Raw genomic sequence first — 24833 nt, forward strand, 5'->3', positions numbered from 1 at the left:
GGTGGTCAAGGACTATTTCTCCAAACAAGCTCACTTCATCCCTTGCGTGTCCATTCCGTCGGCACGTCAATTGGCTCACCTATTTCTTGTACACGTGTACAGAATACACGGATGTCCCTCCCGCTTGATTTCGGACAGAGGTACACAATTTACCTCACAATTTTGGCGGGCGTTCCTCAAACTGTTAGGCACAAAGCAAGCCCTGTCCACGGCTTGGCATCCTCAGACGGACGGGGCCACTGAGGCTGTAAAATCTACTCTGGAGCAGTACCTTCGAGCTTTTGTAAATTATCAGCAGGACAATTGGGTAGACCTCCTACCGTTTGCTGAAGTGGCTTACAACAATGCAGTGCATCAAAGCACTGGCCAAACCCCATTTCGGGTAGCCCAGGGTAAAGACTTTGTACCTATCCCTGATCTACCGCAACCTCCTGCAGGATCAGCCACTCCAGATGATTGGACAGCACAACTGGCAGACTCCTGGCCAATGATTCAACAGGCATTAGCTGATGCACAATCGGATTATAAACTGTATGCTGATCGGAAGCGGGCCCCCCAGCCCGCATTCCAAGTCGGAGACTCGGTTTATCTGTCCACCAAGTTTCTCAAGTCCTCACAACCTTCAAAGAAACTGGCGCCTAAATTTGTGGGTCCTTTCCCGATTATCGCTCAGATTAACCCTGTGACTTTTAAACTTGACTTGCCTCATAACCTTAAACGCTTACACCCTGTTTTTCATTGCAGTTTGCTCAAACCGACTACTCCTTCTGACCGCTGGCATCGCCAACCTCCACCTCCAACCCCCATCATGATTGACGGTCAGCAACACTTTGAAGTTAAAGAAATTTTGGACTCTAGACGTCTTCGCAATACTTTACAATATTTAGTTCGTTGGAAACATTTTCCTCATCCAGAGTGGGTCGCTGCACCAGATGTAGCTTCCCCTGTCCTGGTGGCCCGTTTCCACTCTGCCTATCCCACTAAACCGGGTCCCTAGGTGTATTTTTAGGGAGGCGGTATGTCATGTTCGCCGTTTCAATGTCTTTGATGCATCGTAACGTTTCGCATGTCATTAATTGGATGCGTGTTTCATCTTTCTGGGGAGGATGGGAACAGTTATCTTTTGGCTTTGCTTTGGAATGTATTTGTATTATCTACTGCGCTCAAGGTTACTTTCCCAGGCTAGCAACTCTGACGTTTGCTAGCACCTGTGCCGGGCGGGGCTGTTACAAGGGAGGCGGGATACGTTTGCACCAAGGGTTTAAGTTTGTATTTGGCGCGCTTTTGCTCATTCTCAGCTTTCTCTGTATTTGCCTTTAGTTCCTTAATAAATCAGATTTCATATAGCAGCCTCTTGTGAGTCTGAGTATTTGGGCTAGGGCAATCATTACATTGCTGAAGTCTACCTTGCAGGATCTTGAGCATTACCTTACTGGCATGTGAAATGAGTGCCACTGTTCGATAGTTTGAACATTCTTTAGTGTTTCCCTTTTTTGGTATGGGGATATAAGTTGATTTTTTCCAGTCTGATGGCCATTCTTGTGTTTTCCAAATTTGCTGGCATATAGCATGCATTACCTTGACAGCATCATCTTGCAAGATTTTGAACAGTTCAGCTGGGATGCCGTCGTCTCCTGCTGCCTTGTTATTAGCAATGCTTCTTAAGGCCCATTCAACCTCACTCTTCAGGATGTCTGGCTCTAGCTCACTGACCACACCGTCAAAGCTATTCCCGATATTGTTATCCTTGCCATACAGGTCTTCTGTATATTCTTGCCACCTTTTCTTGATCTCTTCTTCTGTTAGGTCCTTGCCATCTTTGTTTTTGATCATACCCATTTTGGCCTGGAATTTACCTCCGATGTTTCTAATTTTCTGGAAGAGGTCTCTTGTCCTTCCTATTCTATTGTCTTCTTCCACTTCCGCACATTGCTTGTTTAAAAATAATTCCTTATCTCTTCTGGCTAACCTCTGGAATTTTGCATTTAATTGGGCATATCTCCCCCTATCACTGTTGCCTTTTGCTTTCCTCCTTCCTTGGGCTACTTCTAGTGTCTCAGCAGACAGCCATTTTGCCTTCGTGGTTTTCTCTTTCTTTGGGATGTATTTTGTTGCCGCCTCCTGAACAATGTTGCGACCTTCTGTCCATAGTTCTTCCGGGACCCTATCTATTCAGTCCAGTCCCTTAAATCTATTCTTCACCTCCACTGCATATTCCTTAGGAATATTAGTGAGCTCATATCTAGCTGATCTGTGGGTCTTCCCTAATCTCTTTAGTCTGATCCTAAATTGTGCAAGAAGTAGTTCGTGATCGGAACTACTGTCAGCTCCAGGTCTTGTTTTTACCGACTGTATAGATGTCCGCCACCTTTGGCTGCAAAGGATGTAGTCAATCTGATTTCGGTGTTGTCCACCTGGTGAAGTCCATGTATAAAGCCGTCTCTTAGGTTGTTGGAAGAGAGTGTTTGTTATGCAGAGTGATTGTCTTGGCAAAATTCTATCAGCCTATGTCCTGCTTCGTTTTGTTCTCCCAGGCCATGCTTACCTGTAATTCCAGGTGTCATTTGACTGCCCACCTTAGCATTCCAGTCTCCTGTGATGAAAATAACATCTCTTTTAGGCGTGTTGTCCAGTAGGTGCTGCAGATCCTCATAGAACTGCTCTACTTCAGCTTCTTCAGCATCTGTGGTTGGGGCGTATATTTGGATCACTGTGATGTTAGATGGCTTGCCCTGAATTTGAATTGAGATCATTCTATCGTTTTTTGGATTGTATCCAAGTACTGCTTTAGCCACTTTACTATTAATTATGAAGGCTACTTCATTTCTTCTGTGGTCCTCTTGTCCACAGTAGTAGATCTGGTGGTCATTTGATGTGAAGTGGCCCATTCCAGTCCATTTCAGTTCACTGACGCCCAGAATGTCTATCTTTAATCTTGACATCTCACCAATAACCACATCCAATTTGCCCTGGCTCATAGATCTTACATTCCAGGTTCCAATGGTGTATTGATCCTTAGAACATCGGATTTGCCGTTCACCACCAGCACCATCGGCCTCTAGCCGTCCTTTCGGCTTTGAGCTAGCTGCGTCATCACGTCTGGGGCTAGTTGAACTCATCCTCTGTTCCTCCCCAGTAGCATTTTGACCATCTTCCGACCTGGGGGTCTTATCTTCTGATGGTATACTGACATATCTCTGGTTGTACTGACCCATTGAGTTTTCACGGCAAGAATACTGGGGTGGGCTGCCATTACCTTCCCCAGGGTTTGGATTTAGTCTGACCTCTCTGTCATGACCTTCCCGTCTTGGGTGGCCCTTCACGGTTTAGCTCATGGCATCATTGAGGTGCTCAAGCTCCAGCACCACAACAAGGTAACGATCCTTTGCTGAAAAATATGCAGCATAGCCTTATGTAATGAATTTCACTTATTTTAGCCTGTGAAAATAAAATGCTTGGAAGCATTATTTCAGAGAAAACAGAACTATTGTGATGACTCATGCATTCATTCAATTACGACTCATAAGCTTCTGCTTATGAATCTATTTTAATGAAGCGTAGCGTTCAGTACAGAGAAAAAGTTGCGAATGGAATTTCCCGCGCATTTCTACATTTTAAAATCACAGTAACTTCAATTTTCCACCCCACTGCCCCCTTAAGTCTGTGCCCCCTCCTTCTCGTGCCAGCAGATGGCTCTAACAGTTCTTCACAGATGACCTTGATGTGAACAGCAGCTAGCTCAAACAAGATGATTCACACTCCAACCATGCTCCCCCTCCCTGCTGGTTGACTCGCAGGTTGACATGGGTTGCTGCAAGATGGATGCGAGTCTGATAAGATGTTCTGGGAACTTTTGATTGGAGACCATGACAACTATAGAGAGGTTTATGGCAACAAAATCTGTCAAAGTGGTCCAAGTATTTTTAAACTACCTGCATTCTATTTTTTTAAAATCGGATATAAACTATTTAATAAAAACATTAAGTAGTTTATATTCCATTTAAAGAAACAGAATGCAGATACTTTGGAAAAAAACCCCACTTCTTGGGAATACACAGAGCCAGTTTGGAGTAGTGGTTAAAGTACCAGGCTAGAAACCAGAAGACCACCTCCCTGCTTTGGGCACATTGCCAGTTGGGTGACCCTTAGCCAGTCACTCTCTCTCAGCCCTAGGAAGAAGGCACTGACAAGCCACTTCTGAAAATGTTGCCAAGAAAACTGCAGGGACTTGTCCAGGCAGTTGCCAGGAGTCAATGACTTGAAAATACATGTATGGAAAGGGAGTACTCCAGGAAATAGGATGCATAGTTTTTCCCCAGTAAAGGAAGAATTGTTCTATCCATATATAAATTTTTTTAAAAAGCTAGATTTCATTTGTTAAACTACCTATCTTTTATACTGCTTTTGTATCTGTTTACTCCCTATTCTATCTGTTAAACTATCTGTTAAACTATCTTTGCCTTGCTTGCAGAATTTTTTGTGGTCCAAGGCCCTCAGTTGAACATTTTTATTTTTAATGGAACAATTCCCTAATAAAAGGCTAAGTGTATATAGTATACTTTCAGGCATAATAAATTCCTCATGGTATTTTTACCTTTTCTTTTTTTATATACTAAATTGATTGTTCCTGTTCTTGTTTTACTCTAAATTAGTATCTTGATAGAAACAAATGCAGACTAACAGAAATTTAATCTCTAATTTCACTAACAGAAATTTTAGTTAAGTCTTTTGAATTAACAGGTGAATGAATAGATATGCGTTCATGTGCTGACACAGACACAATCTCCATGAAAATGATGGAGCATGTTTAAAAATAGAAGACATAAATCACTAATGGGCTTAACATTACTGACAACTGCATAAATTTAACGGCACTGCACATTCATATAAATATCAATACTAAATAATTTATACCAGTTTTAATATTTAAAACACCTTTTCAAGATACAAAATATTATGCACTCAATGACAACGAAAACGTCTCAGCTCAAGGACTGACACTTCACATACAACAGTACCTCTGAATGCCTGTTGTTCTTTGCAATTTCTCCTGGGGTCTGTCCATCTTTTGTTTGTATTGATTTATCAGCTCCTAGTTCAAGCAGCTTGAACACTATTTTTTTATGGCCTTGGCGTGCTGCCCAAGTTAATGCCTGTAATGATTTATTAGTGATCGTGATGGTATTTATTTTATAATAAGAAAAATTTCAGAATTTAAATAACTCCCAAATGATCCCACTCTATAATACAAGTGAGCAGTTTGCTTTTCCTTTACATCTCAATTCAACATCACCCCTTGCCAAAACTTAAAAAAAAAATGGAAATAGGAAGAATGGAGAACAAAGATGAGAGAGAGGCTAGAGCTATCTGTGGTTTGAATCGAGGTGTCACACAGATGCACAAAGATCATTCAAATCAAAATGGGATGGATAAGACACTCTTCTTCTGGTGTTGACCAGAGACGATGATGAAAGTTGTGCAAAGCATTGCGTGCCAGCTGTGCCCATTCATGGATCATGAGGCTCTTCTCAGTAACTCATACCCTGGCCATCTCCTGAATGGACTACTGTAATATGCTCTAAATGTGGCTGCCCTTGAAGAGTATCCAGAAGCGTCAGCTGGTGCAACATGCAGCAGCACAGGCAGTTATGTGTGCCCCTAGAAGGATACACACTGTACCTCTGCTCCATGAGCTGCACTGGTTACCAATTTGCTTCCAGGTCCAATTCAAGATGCTGGTTTTGACCTTTAAAGCCCTACATGGCATGGGGCCAGGTCACTTGAGGGACCGCCTCTCCCTGATTACATCTGCCTGTTCCATCAGGTCCAGCAGGACAGGCATGTTGTGGGTCCGTCTGCTGATGGGACCTAGGAGACATGCCTTTTCTGCCATAGCACCCACCCTCTGGAACATCATCCTCCATGAGGTGAGGTTAACCCCAACCCCTATGGCCTTCTGAAAAGCCCTTAAAATGTAGTTTTTTTCATCATCACCCTGGCAGCAGGGACCCCATGCGGTAGCTACATCACGCTAACATTCTGATTTTAACCCTCTTGCAATCTTGGTCTTAATAATTAATTAGTTTTAATTGTTTTTTTATAATATGTGTAAATTGTTGGTTTCATTGTATGCTGCCCAGAGTCACCTTGTTGAGATGGGTGGCCATATATTTGATAGATAAATAGATAGATAGAGCTATGTCATACTTTTGAGGAGGACTAAAATATTCCTTTTTTCATCTAGACCTGATCTAAGTTTAATGTTAAGTTTAATGATAACTTTATACACTTTTTGCGTGAAACAGAAAAAAATGCAATTATGACATATAGTTTTGAAGATTAGGAAAAAAATTGTTGTTGTTTATTCGTTTAGTCGCTTCCGACTCTTCGTGACTTCATGGACCAGCCCACGCCAGAGCTTCCTGTCGGTCGTCAACATCCCCAGCTCCCCCAGGGACGAGTCCGTCACCTCTAGAATATCATCCATCCATCTTGCCCTTGGTCGGCCCCTCTTCCTTTTGCCTTCCACTCTCCCTAGCATCAGCATCTTCTCCAGGGTGTCCTGTCTTCTCATTATGTGGCCAAAGTATTTCAGTTTTGCCTTTAATATCATTCCCTCAAGTGAGCAGTCTGGCTTTATTTCCTGGAGGATGGACTGGTTGGATCTTCTTGCAGTCCAAGGCACTCTCAGAATTTTCCTCCAACACCACAGTTCAAAAGCATCGAAAAAAATAGATGATAGAAAAAATGTAAGCCATGTTGTACGAGTAAGAGGTTAATTTACAATTATATATTTAATTGCTGTAAAGAAAATCGGAAGCTACTTCTTTATATTTTCTTTCTTCTTTATATATATATTTTTCTTGTACTTTTGACTTTCTTTTCTTCTTTTATCTTTATTCAAAATATTAGTTGTTAGTTTTTAATCTTTCTTTTTTAAAATTTTAATAAAGATATACATATAAAAGAATTATATTGAAAGCTTACAGTGTAACCGCTTTCATCTTGGGCATTTACTTGTGACCCATGGGCAACAAGGAGAGCAACAACTTGAGGATGGCCTTCTCTAGCAGCATACATTAATGGAGTCATTTTCTTCCTAAAGAAGAATTTATAATATCTGTTAAAGAATGCATCAATTCCAAGCCCATTTTAATTGTTACTAAATACAGTATTATCAGCTGAATAAATATTTATGCATCACACTGTTTTGCAAGAAATTTCAGCCCAAAAATTATAAAGGTCAATGGAATGAATTCTAGGTTCCCTGTTTAACAAACTGATACAACTAACTGCCCATGAAAGTATTATCATGATTATGCTCCATTACAAAGGTATAGAAAAATAAGCCATAAAAATAAGATACCTCAAAAAGAAGAAACACTGCCACATTCACTAAGATTTTCTTTACAATACTGATTAACTTAATGTTACAAAACACAACATTCCAGACAGTAGAATATGTATAATGCATATTTATTTAGAGGAATTACTTTAAAAATTTCTAATAATACTGTTAATCACATGTAAAACCACTAGAGGGATATCTAAACACATTGAAAAAGGAAGTACTAATTTCCCGTGTTTTCATTTTAAAAAAAGGGTACCCACAGATCACAAAAAAAGATGCATGCATAAGTAATAATAATCATAATAAATTAAGAGAACTCTGCATTCAGAGTTCTGTTGTTGTTTTTTAAATGTACCACATTCAGCAGGGTCCTCCAAAATGCTTTATGCATTGTTTTGTTTAAAGTGTTACACTGAATGGAGAGTGAAGCAGACTTCACCTACCCAATTCTCGGTGTTTCCCCCCCCCCAGCCCAGTATCAATGAGATTACTCACATCAAGTTTGAGTAAACTTAATGGCAATTTGTTTATACATTCAACTAGGCCAAGCGTTTAAACTTAAAATTACGAGTTACTAAAGTAACTGAAAACACATTGATACTATGTTCTAGACTTCACTTTCAGCAAAGAAAATAACATGGAAACAGACCCATATACTGGTACAAATTAGGCTAAGAAATTGAGCAAGAAAGAAAATCTCAGAATAGGATACACTTTTGAAAAAAAAGTGACACAATTCACTCACATGACAGGGATGCAAGATGATCAATAAATAAAACCAGAAAAAGATGAATTTGTGAAGGACATGTTGACTGCCATGATTCTTTGCCTAGTATGAAGCCTGAAAATCACATAGTCTGCATACTATGCCATATGTAGCACCCCCCACAACAACCACATAGATCATTCTGCTGAAATTCATAAACAAATTATCAGAAAAATCAAAAGTACAATTTTTACTTTTAAAGAAGAAATGTTAAGTATTTCCATAAAAGCACACTTAACTGCCCAAAAGTGAAGACATTTTTTTCATGCCATCACTTCAATTGCCACATTTTCTTTTGGTAGAAATATATAAACAAAACTGTTGTAGACAGCAGAGGAGAAGGAAGTCAAGAATGAACTGGAAAGTGCAATATTCTAACATAGTCCAGTAACAAAAAAGTCTTCTGGATAAATAGTTCCAAAAGGCTACTTTTCTACCCAAGCAGTCAGCTAAACAGCAGAGATATGTGGATGAAATAAAGCTGGGAGGAAGGACTTGTTCATAAATTATCTAGAATCATGAATATAGAAATGGCCAAATTACCCTTGGATAATAAAACCAAGTGGGCTGTGAAGACCTCCTAAACAGTTCACCAAAACTGTGAGCTGGAAAGAAAACAGCAAAAAACCTGAACATTTTGAAGGGGTAAAAACTGTAACTTTCAAAATATACCAATAGGATTTAAATAGACAAAAACTAAAGGATTCACCCCTAGGAGGCAGGCAATGGCAAACCACTTCTGAAAAACCTGCCAAGAAAACTGCAAGGACTTGTCCAGGCAGTCTCCGAGAACTGGACACAATTGAATGGGTTTTTAAAAAAAAAAGGATTTTTAGGCTGAGGTGAATATCAGCTTTGGAAGTTGCTAAAATCCAGGATACCGTAAGGGCTAGAAAATGACAAAAGAGCACCAAAAAGAATCAAACGGTAAGAGCATCTTTTGTCAAGAAAACAATAAAACATTTAGAGATGACCAGGAAGTGATATGAAAGAAATATATAAAATAATTGATGATGTGGAGAACATTGAAATATTTTTTCTCTTCTCATACACAATACTAGGATGAAGTTGTTCACTAAATTGTAATCAGCCAATGAAACTGATGGCAGTAGTTCCTGGATCAAGAGAAGTAGGGGATGGTCATGATATTAATGATTAAACAAATATTTTGCGTATGGAAAGTACTGGAAACTAAGTACAGCCAAATCTTTAAACAATTCCTGCTTAATTTGGGGGGAAACGTCTTCTGCAACTCAACCTAGAGAACCCAGCAATCAAGAGTACACACAATAGAACTAAATGGACCAGTTGACTGCCTGGCTTTAAAATGTTCTATATACATAAATATATGTCATAAAGTAACAATTTATGGAAATCACAGTCACATGTACTGATGGAGGTGGGCTTTAAAACTGAATTAGGTGTTCATTTCTCTATAAACCATAATATATAATACAACAGAATATTAGAATCTATGCTCACTGGGTACTAATAACTGAGAAGGGAGAACTGGCAGGGGAGGGCTATATTGTTATTCTTCCCAGTTTATGGTATTCCTGAAAATATATGACTGGTAACTCTCTAAAATATGGACCTTTGGTCTGCCACTGCCCAACTCCTAGTCTTTTAGTAAGCATTTTAAATTTATTGCAATATACCTGGAACGTCAACTGCTAACAATAAAATGAAATTAAACAACGAACAGTTATGCATGGAAATGATTCACTGTCCCAACACTGGGATGTAATACCATTTTACTCAAGGCTGATAAAATATCTTCAGATAAGCTGTTGTGATTACTTGCAGGTAACCAGTCTGGATGATGAAGAGAATCTACATGTTGTGTTAGATAAAATGTACAACATTTTGTTACAATAAAATGTAAGTGTAATGGTTGCCTATTCTAAAACACTATCAGACTCATGAGCAGGAATTCAAAGATATCTGATTTATTAAAGAATAGTATGCAGGATCACAGAGAAAGCTGAGAATGATAAAAGTGCGCCAAATGCAAACTAAAAACCCTCGGTGCAAATGAGATCCCTCCCCCTGTAGAATCTTCTCAAGTTCACAATCCCAGGTGCTCCTAACGGTTTCTGATGGTCTGCGGGAAAAGTCCTTGAACAGAGAACATAACCCAAACACATTCCATTGTACAAGGTTTCACAGCAGCTCCCTCCCAAACAAAAACGTGCGTCAGCGCCATGGCATGTGAAACGTTACGATGTATCCTGTACATTGAAACAGTGAACATGACATACTGCCCCCCCAAAAGAAAGAAAACACTAAGCAGCAGGCTTCAAAGGGTAAGCAAGGTGGAAACGGCGAACTAAATCAGGAGTATTAACATGGCGGGCAGACACCCATTCAGGATGAGGAAAGTGTTTCCATTGGACCAGATACTGGAGGGTGCCTTAAAGCTTGCGAGAATCAACGACCTCCTTGACCTCAAAGTGCTGTTGGCCGTCAATCATGATCGGAGCAGGAGGAGGAGGTTGATGCCAGCGGGAGGAATGGTGGACAGGCTTGAGCAAGCTGCAATGGAAAACAGGGTGCAAGCGTTTCAGATTGTGAGGCAGGTCCAATTTAACAGTAACTGGATTGATAAGACCAACAATAGGGAAAGGACCAATGAACTTGGGAGCAAGTTTTTTAGAGGGTGCTTGATAAATTTAGTAGATAGATACACCTGATCCCCAACCTTGAAGTCATTTTGCAAGGAACAATGCTTATTGGTTTGAAACTTGTAAGCAGCCTGGGTATCAGCCAAAGCTTGTTGAATTACCGGCCAGGAATCAGACAGCTTAACCGCCCAGTCAGATGCAGAACATGTTTGGGAAGGGGGCTGCGACTGCTGCCTGGCCAGACTATAGAGCCTGGGATGAGGAGAGGGATCGGTGCTACGCGAGGGGTCAGTGTCTCCGATGCGGAAAGGAAGGGCATCGAGCAGCTGATTGCCCAAAAGCCAAGGCTGGAGATTGAGCGGGCAAGCCGCCGGCCAAATCGCCCCCCCCCCTCGTGGTGGATGACAGCAGCCAAGGGCGCAGCCGACACTGAGGAATTATTCTACTCTTCGGGAGAGGCTGAAGATGACTCTAAGGAGCCAGCGGGAAATGCCAGCCACCTGCCATGAAGAGCGCCTGCAGGCAGATGGAGGAGGATGGGCGCGAGGATGCATGGTGAGTGCTGACTGTCCCACTTTAGCAGTAAAAGTGAATCTCAAAAAAATGTGAGAAAAAATAGGCTGGTACCATCTGTTCACTCCACATACATATTTCCAAACTTCAGCAGACTCTAGAGAATAGAAGCGAAATATTTAATTCCTTATTCAAGACCTTGTACTCTAGAGCTTTGCAGCACTTTAGATTTAAAAGGAAAGAGGTACTGTGGAGTGTATGGAGCACACAGATCACACAGCATCTGCCAGTAACTCCTTAAAACACTATGTCTTTTTCTGAAATCACACAGCTGCAGTGGGACACACTGACCCAGATATGCTCCAAAAAACCTTTTCCCTTTCAAACCCAAAGCACTGTACAGCTCTTTTCTATTCCTTTCCAACAGCTAACAAAATATAGATACCATTTGAACTTTATCTTTTCTCATAGCTATAAATCAACTTGAATGACATGGGCATTCAAAAGAATTACCTGGAAGTAACATGGTCACTGCCTCTGAATATTCCCATTCTTTTCTTCCTTCTTATCTAGGCCCCCAGGGCTATCTTATCAGTGCCCCTGGAACTGAGAAAGGTGTCAAGTGAGGCTGCATACTGGCCCTTCTCCTATTCAATTTCTGTATCAACTCCATGCTGGAACATGCTCTACACAATGCAAACTTTCACTCCCCCAAACTTGCTGGAAGACACATCTCTGTTCTACTCTATGCAGACGATGCAGCAACACTTTCAAGAACACCTACTGGCTTTAAAAGAGCACAAACACAGTACTGCAAGCTACAACTCAATTATCAGAAAACTAAAATCATGGCATTTGCCAGAAGGCCCAAGAACCACTCCTGGAGCATAGATGGCCACAAGACTGAGCAGCTCTCATGTTTCAAATACCTGGAAGTAATCCTTCATTCTGCCAGCAGTAGGAAAGCCCATGGGGACCACATTGCTGAAATTGCACAGAGCTCATCTCCCATTCTTAAATTCCTCAGGTCAAGAGGTGGCCACTATATACCTGCAGCACTCAAATTATTTGAAGCCAAGCCAATAGCACAATTCCTATTTGGTGCCCAGCTTGGCCCATTCTTTAATTTTGCACCATTGGAACTTGTGCAATTCAAAGTTCTAAGATTGGCCCTTCAAGTCCCAAAATGTATCTCTAATGCCACCCTGAGACTAGAGACAGCCCTCATGAAAGTGAAGGCTAGGGTGTGGGTGGTCATACTCAACTATTGGTTCAGATTACCCCTTTTTCCCCTTGGCCTTGCCCCATTAACTATGAGGGATGACTTTCAGTCCACATGGAAACAGGCAGTGGAGACTAAAATCTCATCCTTGGGCTTCTCTCCAGGTCTTCTCCTCAGCATGGGAAATGACCAGGCCAAAGCACTCATTAAACAGTGTGTAGCAGACACAGAGCACTAACTGGATTTAGCCAGGTCTCCAACCTTTACTGCCAGTGAATCCAACAGTTATTCTGCCTCCTCAATGACATACTTAACTAAACCTGAGGTACCTATCTATCAAAGGCCCTTTACTCTGGCACAATGTCATGCCCTCCCCTCAGTTGTCCTTGAAGGCCAATACAGGAAGACTCCTTACCGGGAGAGACAATGCCCTGTGATTCTGGCCACATAGAAACAACAGAGCATGAGATTCTCCAGTGCCTCTGTCATAGAGACATTCATACTAGCCTCATCTTATCACTATTGTATAAATACCCAGGGCACTCAGACCAATTTTACACCTCCATGCTGCTGTCAGATTCCAACCCTGCTACAACATACAAGGTTCTGTGCAGCAGTGCTTAAAATTTGCCAGATGATGATCAGTACCATAAACTAGTTTTAAATGAGCATCTAATTCATCGCACTAGAGTGTTCTATACTGATAGACATACTAACCTTAATGCTCCCCTACACCCATCTAATGCTCCTACCCTTTTTAGATTTTTTTCTTTTCTTTTAAACTTTTATATATATTAGCTTTTATATTATTTTTTAGATTTTAATGTATTATCTATGCTTTTAAGTGATTGTACCCCATCCTCATGCTGGTCTTTGACCATAATAAAGATTTGATCTGACTCTAATCTAGGGTAATGCATCTATCTCTAGACCAGCCTTCTCAACCTTAGCAACTTTAAGATGGGTGGACTTCAACTCCCAGAATTCCCCAGCCAGCATTGAGAAAGGTTGAGAAATAGGGCTCTAGACAAGGCAAATACAATCATTAAGTATCAGTACAATTTGGTACCCAGTATGTATCAGGGACTTGCACTCTCCTATTATTAATATATCTTTCCTCATTGAGAATCTCATTTCATCTGAGAAGACATTCTCCAAGTCTTTTGTTTGGTTTACCATTACAGACTGTTGGTTGTTTTCTGGGTTTTGTTTTCAACCAAACATTTTCTATAGAGAGAATGATTTCCTAAAGATTCATCTTCACCACGAGTCATTAAGAAACCATCTGAGTATATGACAGGGCAATACAATTTAAATAAAGCTTATAGTCCACCAGATATGCCTGATAGGGGCATAAGATCCATCATCAAATAACAAGACAATTCAGCACTATCCAGCCGAATAGCTGTGGCAGAAAGGCAAGAAGGAAACTTTTAGGGGGGAAAAAAAAGCATAGTGTTGGAAATCAGGAAAATCATAAAAATCCCACAGGGTTTTTTGGGGTTTTTTCTTAAAATGCTCTCTTTAGGAAATCATTCTCTCTCAGCACTGGACCATCTTTATTATATAAGCTTCTTAGGGGTTTTTTGGTCTTCATGTACTACATGGAAAACTCAACACTGTAGAATTCACTACTATATGGCACTTGTTTGTACGCATCAAGCTGATGCTTAAGGGTATGTTTCTAGAAAATAAGGAACATTGTAACAGTTATAGTTCACATACAGGATGTACTTTTTTAAAATGCTTCAAACTGATGGGTGATAATTTTTCTTTCATGGAAAGAAATGAAAGATCTATATTGTAGTAAATTATTAAGTTGGTGTAACTGTCCTCTATCTCTGTTTAGATACCATCTGTGATAAAGTTTATTAGCTAGAGAATAAATGTGACACTTTTCCCAGGCTATTTGCAAGTATTGAGTTATGTCATTTGACAGAGTTAACCGTCATAGAATGATAAATTCAAGGCCAGTGAAATTACACAGTAGTGCTAGCACAGTACTTATCAGCAGCAATAAATATTTTCTGTTAAATTAAATGCCAAGCAATTAGCTAAATACCTCATACATTAACCATCTATCAACAACAACAAAAAGCTCCTTATTAGAATAAAACCGGACACTATCCCTTCATGTTGCTTCAAACAGGACTCCAACTTAGTAACTAAGAATGTGGGAAATCCTATAGGCCCAGAAACAATCCTATGGGATTCTCTGGAACATTCTGTTCCTCCTTTGGATCACACAGATGCAGACATGGTCGGTGTCATGTTCACTGTTTCAATGTAGTTTATACATCGTAACATTTCACATGCCATGGTGCTGACGCGCATTTCTGTTTGGGAGGGAGCTGCTGTGAAACCTTCATTACAATGGAATGTGTTTGGGTTATGTTATCTGTTCAAGGCCTTTTCCCGCAGACCATCAGAAATCGTTAGGAGCACCTGGGATTGTGAACTTGAGAAGATTCTACAGGGGGAGGGATTTCACTTGCACTGAGGGTTTTTAGTTTGAATTTGGTGTGCTTTCATCATTCTCAGCTTTCTCTGTGATCCTGCATACTATTCTTTAATAAATCAGATATCTTTGAATTCCTGCTCATGAGTCTGATAGTGTTTTAGAATAGGCAACCATTACAGTCGGTTGGCTTCACTGTAGATAGTTAATTATTGCACACTGCATTTACGAGGCAAATCTATGAACAGACATCAGGAAATGACATCACCCATTCTTAGAGTACTATTTATGATACAGTAATTCACATGACATCAAAGTTGGAATGGCAATATAATTTAATAGCTACTTTGAAAATGTATTTGTAGGGCAACTTTAAAGAAGAAAATCCTGTTTTCTGTTTAACCCCTCCCAATGGGCTGTCTCTCACCATGACTGCTCCTCAGATCCTAGGGTAAGCACCAAGACTGGCTTACTGAGTAACTGTGGTATGAAGGAAGAAGACCATTTACACTTCAAAAATGATTCTGCACACATGCTTCATATCTCACATGAGCATAACACTTCTCCAATACATCTTAAAGTAGCCTCTCTATTTGCAGGGTTCTGCATGAACCTGAACAAATATTCTGTTGCGCTAAGAAACTGATAAAGGTTGATGGGACTTTTAAAGAATTTTCATTTATTTTAAGACTTGTACAGAAGCCTGAAAAAAAGATGAGCTGATTCAATGAGGTGCTACGCTCACATGAAATCCAAATGACCTTTTTCATATCATTTTTGAAGCAAGAACCAGCCATTTATCTAGCTCTAACTAACTGTAGTGGGCAAAGAACCACATGATAATGTGTACTAGCCACTCAAAGGATAAAGGTATATTTTAATTTGGTACAACTACATGGTAAAATTTGAGTAATGAGGAAGATACACCAGCTTAATCTTTTTTCCACATTATTCAATGTCCACAGATTAACTTATCATTACATCATAGCCACCTACCACCTGGTAACGTGTAATAAGGAGACTAAAACAGAAAAATTATCTTTTTTAAACTGGAATAAAGTTAGTTCTTTCCCTAGTCTTATTTTCCCTTCACATGCTATAGAATACTAACTAGAAAAACTTGAAAGGAATGTAACTTTGCAGACCATCACATAAGCTACTCAAAGAGTTTCCTTCTACTAGAGAAATGCTCTTAATTGGTAAATATTTCTGATACAGAAAATATTATTTCGAAGCAGTTTATTAGTTGAAAATTAATACATAAGATCAATATAATAAAGAATCTGCAGTCTTGATTCTTGCAAATTCAGCTGCTGCGACTGTTCCAACTCTTTAAATTAGAAAAAAATTAAGGCTGAAATTTTAGTCATTCTTTCATAGGCTTAATGGAACTTTCCTCTGTGGAGTCATGTATAGGATTGTGCTATACATTCAAGGTTGGAAAACTGAACAGGTCACTATTACTGACAATTTTAAGAAACTGCACAGTACCAATGGAATTGACACATGGGCAAATCACAAAAGTGCTTCTAGGAGTTTATAGTCTATCGCTTTTATGAACAATATTTTTTAAAAGGGAAAAGGGAGTACATCTAAACTCCCTTTTAGGAGTTTGCCATCAATGGAAACAGCAATCATAATGTACTTCATTGCTAGTTCTAAATAACCAACTTCCTTTTGCAGAAATAGAGCTGTCCATTAAATATTGCATTAAAATAACTTGAGGTAACCACAGATGTTTATTTAGTCTTATCTGTGCAATAAGAATTCTCTTCCAGAAGATAAATTTAAATTGCTGTATTCTTCTCTGTGCCCATCAAGCCTGTTCTAAATCTCCAAGAATGTATTTGCTAGCACAGAACTGCACGAGCAGATTAAATGGAAGACATCTGATCTTCCATTCCTCTAATGGACAGACACAATTGTATGCAATTAATTACTTCAATCTTTATGGAGATCTAATGTATACAGTATACATTAGATCTCATTAATAAATAGTCAAACAATTGTCAAATGTAGTTGGGAGTGAATGTAAAAAACAACATAGGAGTAATAAAGATAACAGTAGATATCCAATACAAAGAATAATGTATTACTTTATTATGGAAGTCAGCAATCTGGAATATAAACGTTGTGCTTACTTGCATGCAGCATTAGGATTTGCATTCCTTGAAAGCAGTAATTCTACACTCTTTAAAATCTGCTCTTCTGAACCATATGCAGTACATGCAGCCATCAGTACTGTATAATGATCTAAACAGCAATTGTTAAAAAAGCAAGGTGAAAAAGACCATCAACTCTGTAGAATAAACCAGACATAACAAATAATTCACAAAAACTATACTTATTACAAACAAGATATATAACTGAATGGTAAAATGAATTTTTAAATGTCAGTCTAACACCAAGTTTTCCAAGAGCTTAAAAGCAGACCTGCTGAATCAGGGCTAAGACTCATCTCAGTCAGCATTTTATTTCTCATGTTAGTCAACAAGATGTTTCTGGGGTGCACCCAAGCTCCTGGCCTTGTTCTCCTGCAACTGGTATATCTGGAGGCCTGCTACCTCTATTCTGGAGATAATAATGAGTTTCCAGTTAACTGTAGCTAGGTTCTAAGCTGGTGTCTTTCTTCTTTAAAAAACTTCAGGCACCATACAGCCACTTAAAACTCCTCCAAAACAGGCAAAATTAGCTTGATTTGGGGAATTTCAGGATAACTATAGGTTAAATGCATGGTTTTACTCCCCAAAGCCCCCCAAAACACTAAACAATAAAGCTGCCTGGTCTAAAAATGGGCTACAAGTTGCTGACTCCTGATGTACTGCTACATTACCAATATGAAGATCCACAACATTTAAGGAGCTAAGGAACTGAGCAAGAGAATTACAATTCTACATTCCACTCACAACAGAGTAGAAGGGCAGCATCTAAAAGCAAATTAAAGAAGTGCAGAATAATGAAGAAAATAAGGACACAACACAAATATTGGCAAGGCATTTTTGGAAGCAATAACAGAATACTTAATGCATGATGTGTTTACTTTGGTCCAGCAAAATCATTGTGTCTTTAAATAAACATTTTTTATTACTATTATACTGAATGCTTAGCAACATTTCCTTGAAATGGTTCATCTATAAAAACTTACCCTTCTCAAAGGATGCATTTGCACCTCTGCCCAGAAGGAGATGCATAAGTTCCACATTCGCAACACTAGCTGCATACATGAGGGGAGTCCATCCAAACTTAAGGGTAGAGTCTACATTTATGCCTGTAACATTTAAATATGCATTTAATAAAACAGAAATCCATAATGCTTTATTCTATTATAGAAATCCATACAAGCTTGATATAACCTAAGCTTTTGTAAAAGTTTGTAACTACCCAAACGCCATTAACAGACAGCAGGATAGCACTCCCATGTATACAACCCAAAGTATGGATCCGGTACATAGATAACACTTTCGTCATAATAAAAAAGGAACAACTGGAGGAAACACATGAAACCATCAACAACATCTTCAATGGAATAAAATTCACAAGGGAAGAAGAAAACAACAACACACTACCCTTCTTGGACATCCTCATCAGCAGAGGAAATGATGGCATGTTAGAAACACAAGTCTACCGAAAAGCTACCCACACTAACCAAGTGCTCCATTACCAAATCAACCCAACCTCCACAAGAGGAGCTGCGTAAGAACATTATTCAGATGAACCTTATATCCTAATATACCCTAATCAAGGAACTATTAACTCAGTCAATCAACCAAGCAGCAAACAACAGCCCAATCAAAGAACTCCCAAGGAGAGAACAACACCCCCACCAACACAAGCAGGGCAAGCCATGGTATATAAATTGAGAGCAAGGCCCCTTCACGCTGAAGATGTTGCCTAGTCCGGCAATGAAACATCTGCAAGAAAACTACACAAGGACTCGACAGAATTGCCAGAGCACTCTGAAAAACCATTCTCTCTCTAGACCTCTCTATCTTCATCTTTGAAGGTATGGAAACAGCAAGCCTAGTCACCTTTCTGCTATCAAGGAAAGCAGCCAGCACTTTATTATCAGGACAACATTATCCATCTATGAGTCTGCAGTGAAGTGAATCATTTTACAAACCATAAAACGAATACAGTAAAAAAAGTGAGAATCTAATATTCCTTTAGAGAACTAAATTGTCTGAACTCCACTATTCCCTAACTGTTTAAAAGAATTTTGAAAGAAGCAGTTGGACTATGTATTTTCTTTCAAGTGAAATGCATTGGTTTCATCAAAGGATCACTTTGCCTTTAATTATTCACTTTGTATTAGGTAGGGTCAGTAGTCCTGTTTCAAATTTTAGAAAAGAAAGAACACACTGGAAGGTTACACTAGATAAATACTGGTTTGAAAATAGTTTAGACTGTTAGAAGTCAACCCAATGACAGTATCTGTCATGAGTAAGGATGGCGAGCAGGGGGCTTCCATCCAGACTGTCAAGCGCATGCGTAGCACTGAGGAATTGTTCAGCCATTCAAAGAGACACAGATCGGGACCGCCTTAACCCTTGGGGGTTATATGTCTGGGTTTTTCCCACGCTTCTTCAGTTTGTTAGGATTCTTGTTAAGTACTAGTAATAAATATTAGAGACCAGTTCCTTGTCTCAGTGTGTTTTCTGGTTGTTAGGACAGTATCACTGCCAATATCAGGATAAAGCAATCTAATTCTTTAGTATTTTTTTAAGGTGGGTCATTTTAGCCTAATGGCTCAATGTTAGTATTTCTGATTGCCAGAATATGTGATTCACTTCCATTATGAAGTCTTCAGATTTTCAGTTCCTTCCCAACTGAAGAAAAAATGTTCATTTTAGAATTTCTTCTTAAAGCACATTTATTCTCTTTCTTCTAAGAAATATCATTAACCTATCAGCAATCTCACTTCATATTCAACAAGGGATAAAAAGACCATTCCAGTCCCATCCTGTGCCAGAAGATTGTTGTGTTGCCCAACGAGAGACCTTCAGAAGCACAAAAAATCAAAAGAAGTTTCCTTTGAAGAGGACGTGGTCCTTGATGTGCATCCCCAAAACCCTATACTGTACTATCTAAATAAGATCTTAGCTTATTCTGTGCCCAGATGAGGAATATAGATATCCACTACAGTAAAATAGGTATTTTATTGTATGGTTGTTGTTTTAATAGATTATTGTAAACTGCCCAGAGTCCCCCAATGCAAGGAGATGGACAGGGACAAATTGAATGAATGAATGAATGAATGAATAAAAAAAAAGCTGAACTTTCAAAATGTGTTAAGTTTAGCTGATAATCCATTTATCATACCTGTATTTAAGAGTTCTTCAATGACAGACAAGTTTCCAGCAGTTAATGCTTTTTTCAAAACTTCATTTTTATCCTGGGTATGCAAGGTTTCATCTAAATACTAGATAAACAAGAGATTTATGCTACAATATGTAATTTTACTAATTCAGTATTAGCAAGACTGCTATATGAACTGCTTCATGAGTTAAAACAAAATCAGATAAACATTTTAAAAACTGTATTTAAAAATATTTGACTCTTCTAAGGAAAGACCTTTTTTCAACCACTGATGTACCTTTGTATGTCTGTATTTTTTTGTGTGGTAAAAAGAAGATGCGCTGATGATTCAAATTACTGGATACATTTTGAAAGAGTTTAAGCCAAAAATATTGGCTTAACTAATCAATGTGCATTGGCCAGTAGTTGTACTAAAGAGAGAATTGGAATAGGATTCAAATGGCATTCAAATGCCATTAGAATCCCCCCCCTTTTTTTTTTTTAACTCCCGGTGACTGTCTGGACAAGTCCCTGCAGTTTTCTTGCCAAGATTTCAAAAGTGGTTTGCCATTGCTTGCTTCCTATGGCTTAAAGAGTGATTGGCCCAAGGTCACCCAGTTGGCTTTGTGCCTAAGGCAGGACTAGAATTGAGTATCTCTGTTTCTAGCCTGGCGCCATAGCCACTAAACCAAACTGGCTTTCATTAGAATGCCGTACCACAACAATTATAAGGCTGGTTTATCATTATGTTCAACCATAGCCACTGAACAGTGCAAATCTATCACTTATTGGAATCACTGCTGGCTGTTCTCTACACTAATGTTACATTAGTATAGAATTACTGATACCCTGTAATAAGGTAACAGTCCTACTTACTTACAGGAGCACTACTGAGTATTGTGGGATTTACTTATAAACATGTTTAAGACAGCACAATCACAGCTGCACAACTTTCTCATGTGGAAGATCCCCCCCAAAAGAATTCTGATTTGAGAAAATCAACTAAATAGTTGGACCATGTGATGCAATATTTAGGTTATTTAACCTGGAATTTTGAATTGATATGTTGGAAGAAAATCTTACTGGGGTCTGTTCTGAGCCGGGAATGAAGAAACGCAGGCAGTTGCTTGAACAGAAGTGATTTTATTTTCCAACAGCATGAACAGAGTATGCTGGTTGGAGGTGGCCACCCTTGTATTCAGTAAAAAGAGTGCAAAAGACAATGTTTTGTGTTAGCCAGATCACACTTAGCCGGTTTCTTGGAGCAGGCACTTTCTAAGAATTCTGAGAGTGCATAATTGACCAAAGATCAGAAGCATTCCTGTGGTTGTGCCCGTTTTGCGATTTCTTGCTCTTTAGTCAATTAGGCTCTCTGCAGGGCTGTGGCTTTTGTCCGTTGGGTTTAGATTATTGTTATTCTGAGGGGAGGCCCCTTTTCCTTTACTTATGCTAAGGTGTTGCCTCTCTGCCTTTGTCCTCTCAGTTTCCTGACCTGACCAGCTTATGAGGAATTTGATCAGGTTATCTTGCTCAGGTTATTGGGAAGTTTCTGTATGGCTCACGTTGGTATTCTCCTATTATTCTATTGTGATCGTTTATGTTTAAGTCGTTTCCCTCCTTAGTTTTTTGCCATGGAGTGTCCAGCTTCTTAACCAATTTTGAGGAAGTGTTTTGGCAGGAAGCCATGGTTCGAAAATGGAAGTTTGAAAGAGAAGGGGGGTTTGCTTGAATCCTTCCAACAGATAGAAGCATGACATATTGGCCATTCCTGTAACCAATATTATTAACACACACTTGTACTTAGGTAATGGACAAATTTGGCCATTTTTAGGGTAAATGACTGATCATGATTTACTTGCAATCTACTGGATTCCAATACATTTGAATACAATTATGACCACAGGTGGATAACGTGTTAAGAGCCCATTAGGTTTAATTTAGCGAAGAATTAGTATGCACTTGTCAAATAAGTACAGGGAAAAAAGCAAAATAAGCTGTTGCTGGTAAGATTAGGAATTGAGGAAATTCTACCCATGAAGGTCACTGGTGATCTTGGGCCTGATGCACATTTATTCATTCTTTCGGTTTCCGTTCCAGCCTCATCTACTTTGTAAAATAGTTATTACAACAAAGTCTTCGGAAGGCAGCAGAAAAGGAAGCACATGCGTGGCTTAAGCAAGGCAATCGAATCACGCTTTTATTTACACTTGCAGGTCTTCTCGGCCGCTGCCGCCGCTCACCTGTTCCTGGGACATGAACCCGATATCCCAGCCATCGTCGTCGCTCTCACTGGTCTCGCCTCCCCCAGGCACCACACGGAAACCCGCCCCGCCGGCCATCCAGCTTCTCTGGATCCTCTTCGCACGACCCCACCCCGCTCAAAGAGCTTTCTAGCACCGTTGCCGTCGACCCTCCCTAACGCTTCCACTGCGCTCAAGCGCAGGCGCGGGAAAGCCTCGTTGCCACGGCCGAACAAGGCGCGGACGCCGGGAGGCTGCAGAGCGCGAGGTCCGTGTTCGCGGTCACGTGCTTCTGAATGCTGTCGACCGCAGAAGAGAAGGGCCCGGGGAAACTTTTGGAATCCGCGTGATCCCATTGATCGGGCCGTATTCGCTCTAATAGATGAGACCATAGACTCACGAAGTTTGAAAGAGCTATTTTCTCCTCAGATTAAAGTGAACTTGCTGGATGGTTAGGGAAGTTTCTTTCACTGAATTCAGTGAGGCTTTAAAGTGTCGATGTAGTTTTCCGTGGAAGCAAAACGAGAGTTACTTCTAAATGTATATAGAATTGATTGATTGACAGTCCAGCTCCAGTGGACTCTGAGCGGTGTACAAAACTAGAGAAAACATAAAAACAGCTAAAAGTATTAAACAGCCTAGACTAAAATAATCTAATACTGTAGCCAGAAAAATCAACAAAACAAAACGGGCCATTGAACAAATATTAAACACCAACCCCAGACCTGTGATTTTAAAAAGCCACTTTCGGGTTTCAAAGATTTGTACTCTGGAATGTCATGATATTTGCAATGATGCTCAATCCTGAAGATGTTTCTCAAAGTATAATTCAAAAGTGTTGTATCCAGTAGGCTTTCCCTCTTCGGTAAGTGTGTTTAAAGACTGAAATGTCAGCGATTAATGTTTATTGCTAGATTGTGAACAGCATGTGGTTCTGTATCCTATTCAAAGTAGGATAATTTGAACCTGGTCATTCGTGCCTCAAGTGAAAACTCTTGGGTTGATTTGTTTGATGATCCATTGGTTTCTTTCTCTTTCCACTACTTTGATATCTTCATTGTCAATTCTAAGGCTCATTGTTCTACCTGTTGTCATTAATTTGGTATTCTTTATATTTAATTTTAGTGCCATGTTTTTCACTGTGCTCTTTGATTTTTAGTATTAGGGCTTGCAGATCCTTTGTATTTTCAGCTATGACCAGGCTAAAATTATCCTACTTTGAATACATTATGCAAAGACCTAGGTCTCTAGAAAGGCTCTAATGCTGGGAAAGGTGGAAGGAAAGAGAAGAGAACTACCAGCAGCAAGGTGGATAGACTCAGTTACAGTGGTGATGAGTGTACTGTTGGAAAACCTGTAAGACCAGGTTAGGGACAGACCATCATGGAGAAAATCTATCTATGTGGTCACTAAGAGTCAACACTGACTTGATGGCACATAATGACACAAAAAGTGAATTGACTCTTTTGATTAAGATCAGGTTGGACTCAGCTCTGACATGAAACAAAAAACAAAAAATTATTATAGTGCAAGGAAAATTGTGGTTGTTAAGCAAGGACTACCTGTATATAGACTGTGTTTAAAAGATGTTATGGAAGTTTTACCTGACAAGATTGAGACTAATCTGAAAGTGGATTTACAAATGACAGACTACAAGAATGACATGGAAAAAGGGGTTACACTGGTCATACAAAAGAAATTGGCTGATGTCTTAATAATTAAAAGGAATATACAAACAACAAACCAAAAGAGTAACCTGGATAATTTTCCTATATTGGATTTACAAAAGAGACTTGTTAAAGCTTTGAAGAATTTTGTGAGAAGGGACAAAGAAAAATAAAAAATAAAAAGAAATCAAGTGCTAGGACATTATTTGAAGGGACTAAAGATTAAGATTGTTAGAAGTAAAAGGAAGGAATATTAAGTTTATTTGATCAGGGTTAAAATAGATATGTTGTTATCTCTGGTAACCCTTAATAGACTTTTGCTGACATCAGGACTGAAATGACAAGGCTTTAAGGATTTGTTTATAGATAAGAGATGGTATATGAGAAGAAGAGATCATTTGTTATATTTTAAGAGGAGCTGGTAAGTTACTAAAAATTGTTTATACTTGTTATGAAGGTTGGAAGTCATTTCTTTATATATTTCTTTTTATACTGTATTTCTTTTTCTTTACTATTTTCTTTTCCTTCTTTCCTATTTATTTTTCTATTTTTTCCTTTTTTTCTATTCTGCACCTTCTCTTTCCATTCTTCTATTTTTTTTAGTTTTGTTTTTAGTTTTTAGTATTGTAATTATAATCTTTAGTAAAATTGCTATTAAAAAAAGAAAAGATACAAAAAGTAACTATGAGCAAAATTT

The 24833-nt window shown here is 39.2% G+C and overlaps 1 protein-coding gene across 1 annotated transcript in view; it reads right to left on the reverse strand.

Moving 5' to 3' along the window:
* ASZ1 (ankyrin repeat, SAM and basic leucine zipper domain containing 1) overlaps positions 1-22568 on the reverse strand; it is a 33958-nt gene extending 11390 nt beyond the window's left edge. Inside the window, exons 1-6 of the mRNA XM_063308874.1 lie at positions 22470-22568; positions 20254-20353; positions 18080-18202; positions 17076-17187; positions 6988-7099; positions 5019-5153 (exon numbers count right to left, since the gene is read on the reverse strand). Coding sequence (XP_063164944.1) covers positions 5019-5153; positions 6988-7099; positions 17076-17187; positions 18080-18202; positions 20254-20353; positions 22470-22568 — 681 coding nt within the window. The remainder of the gene's footprint in view (positions 1-5018; positions 5154-6987; positions 7100-17075; positions 17188-18079; positions 18203-20253; positions 20354-22469) is intronic.
* Positions 22569-24833: the final 2265 nt, after the last annotated feature.

The sequence above is a fragment of the Candoia aspera genome, chromosome 7, assembly GCF_035149785.1.
Source record: "Candoia aspera isolate rCanAsp1 chromosome 7, rCanAsp1.hap2, whole genome shotgun sequence".
Classification (NCBI taxonomy): Eukaryota; Metazoa; Chordata; class Lepidosauria; order Squamata; family Boidae; genus Candoia; species Candoia aspera.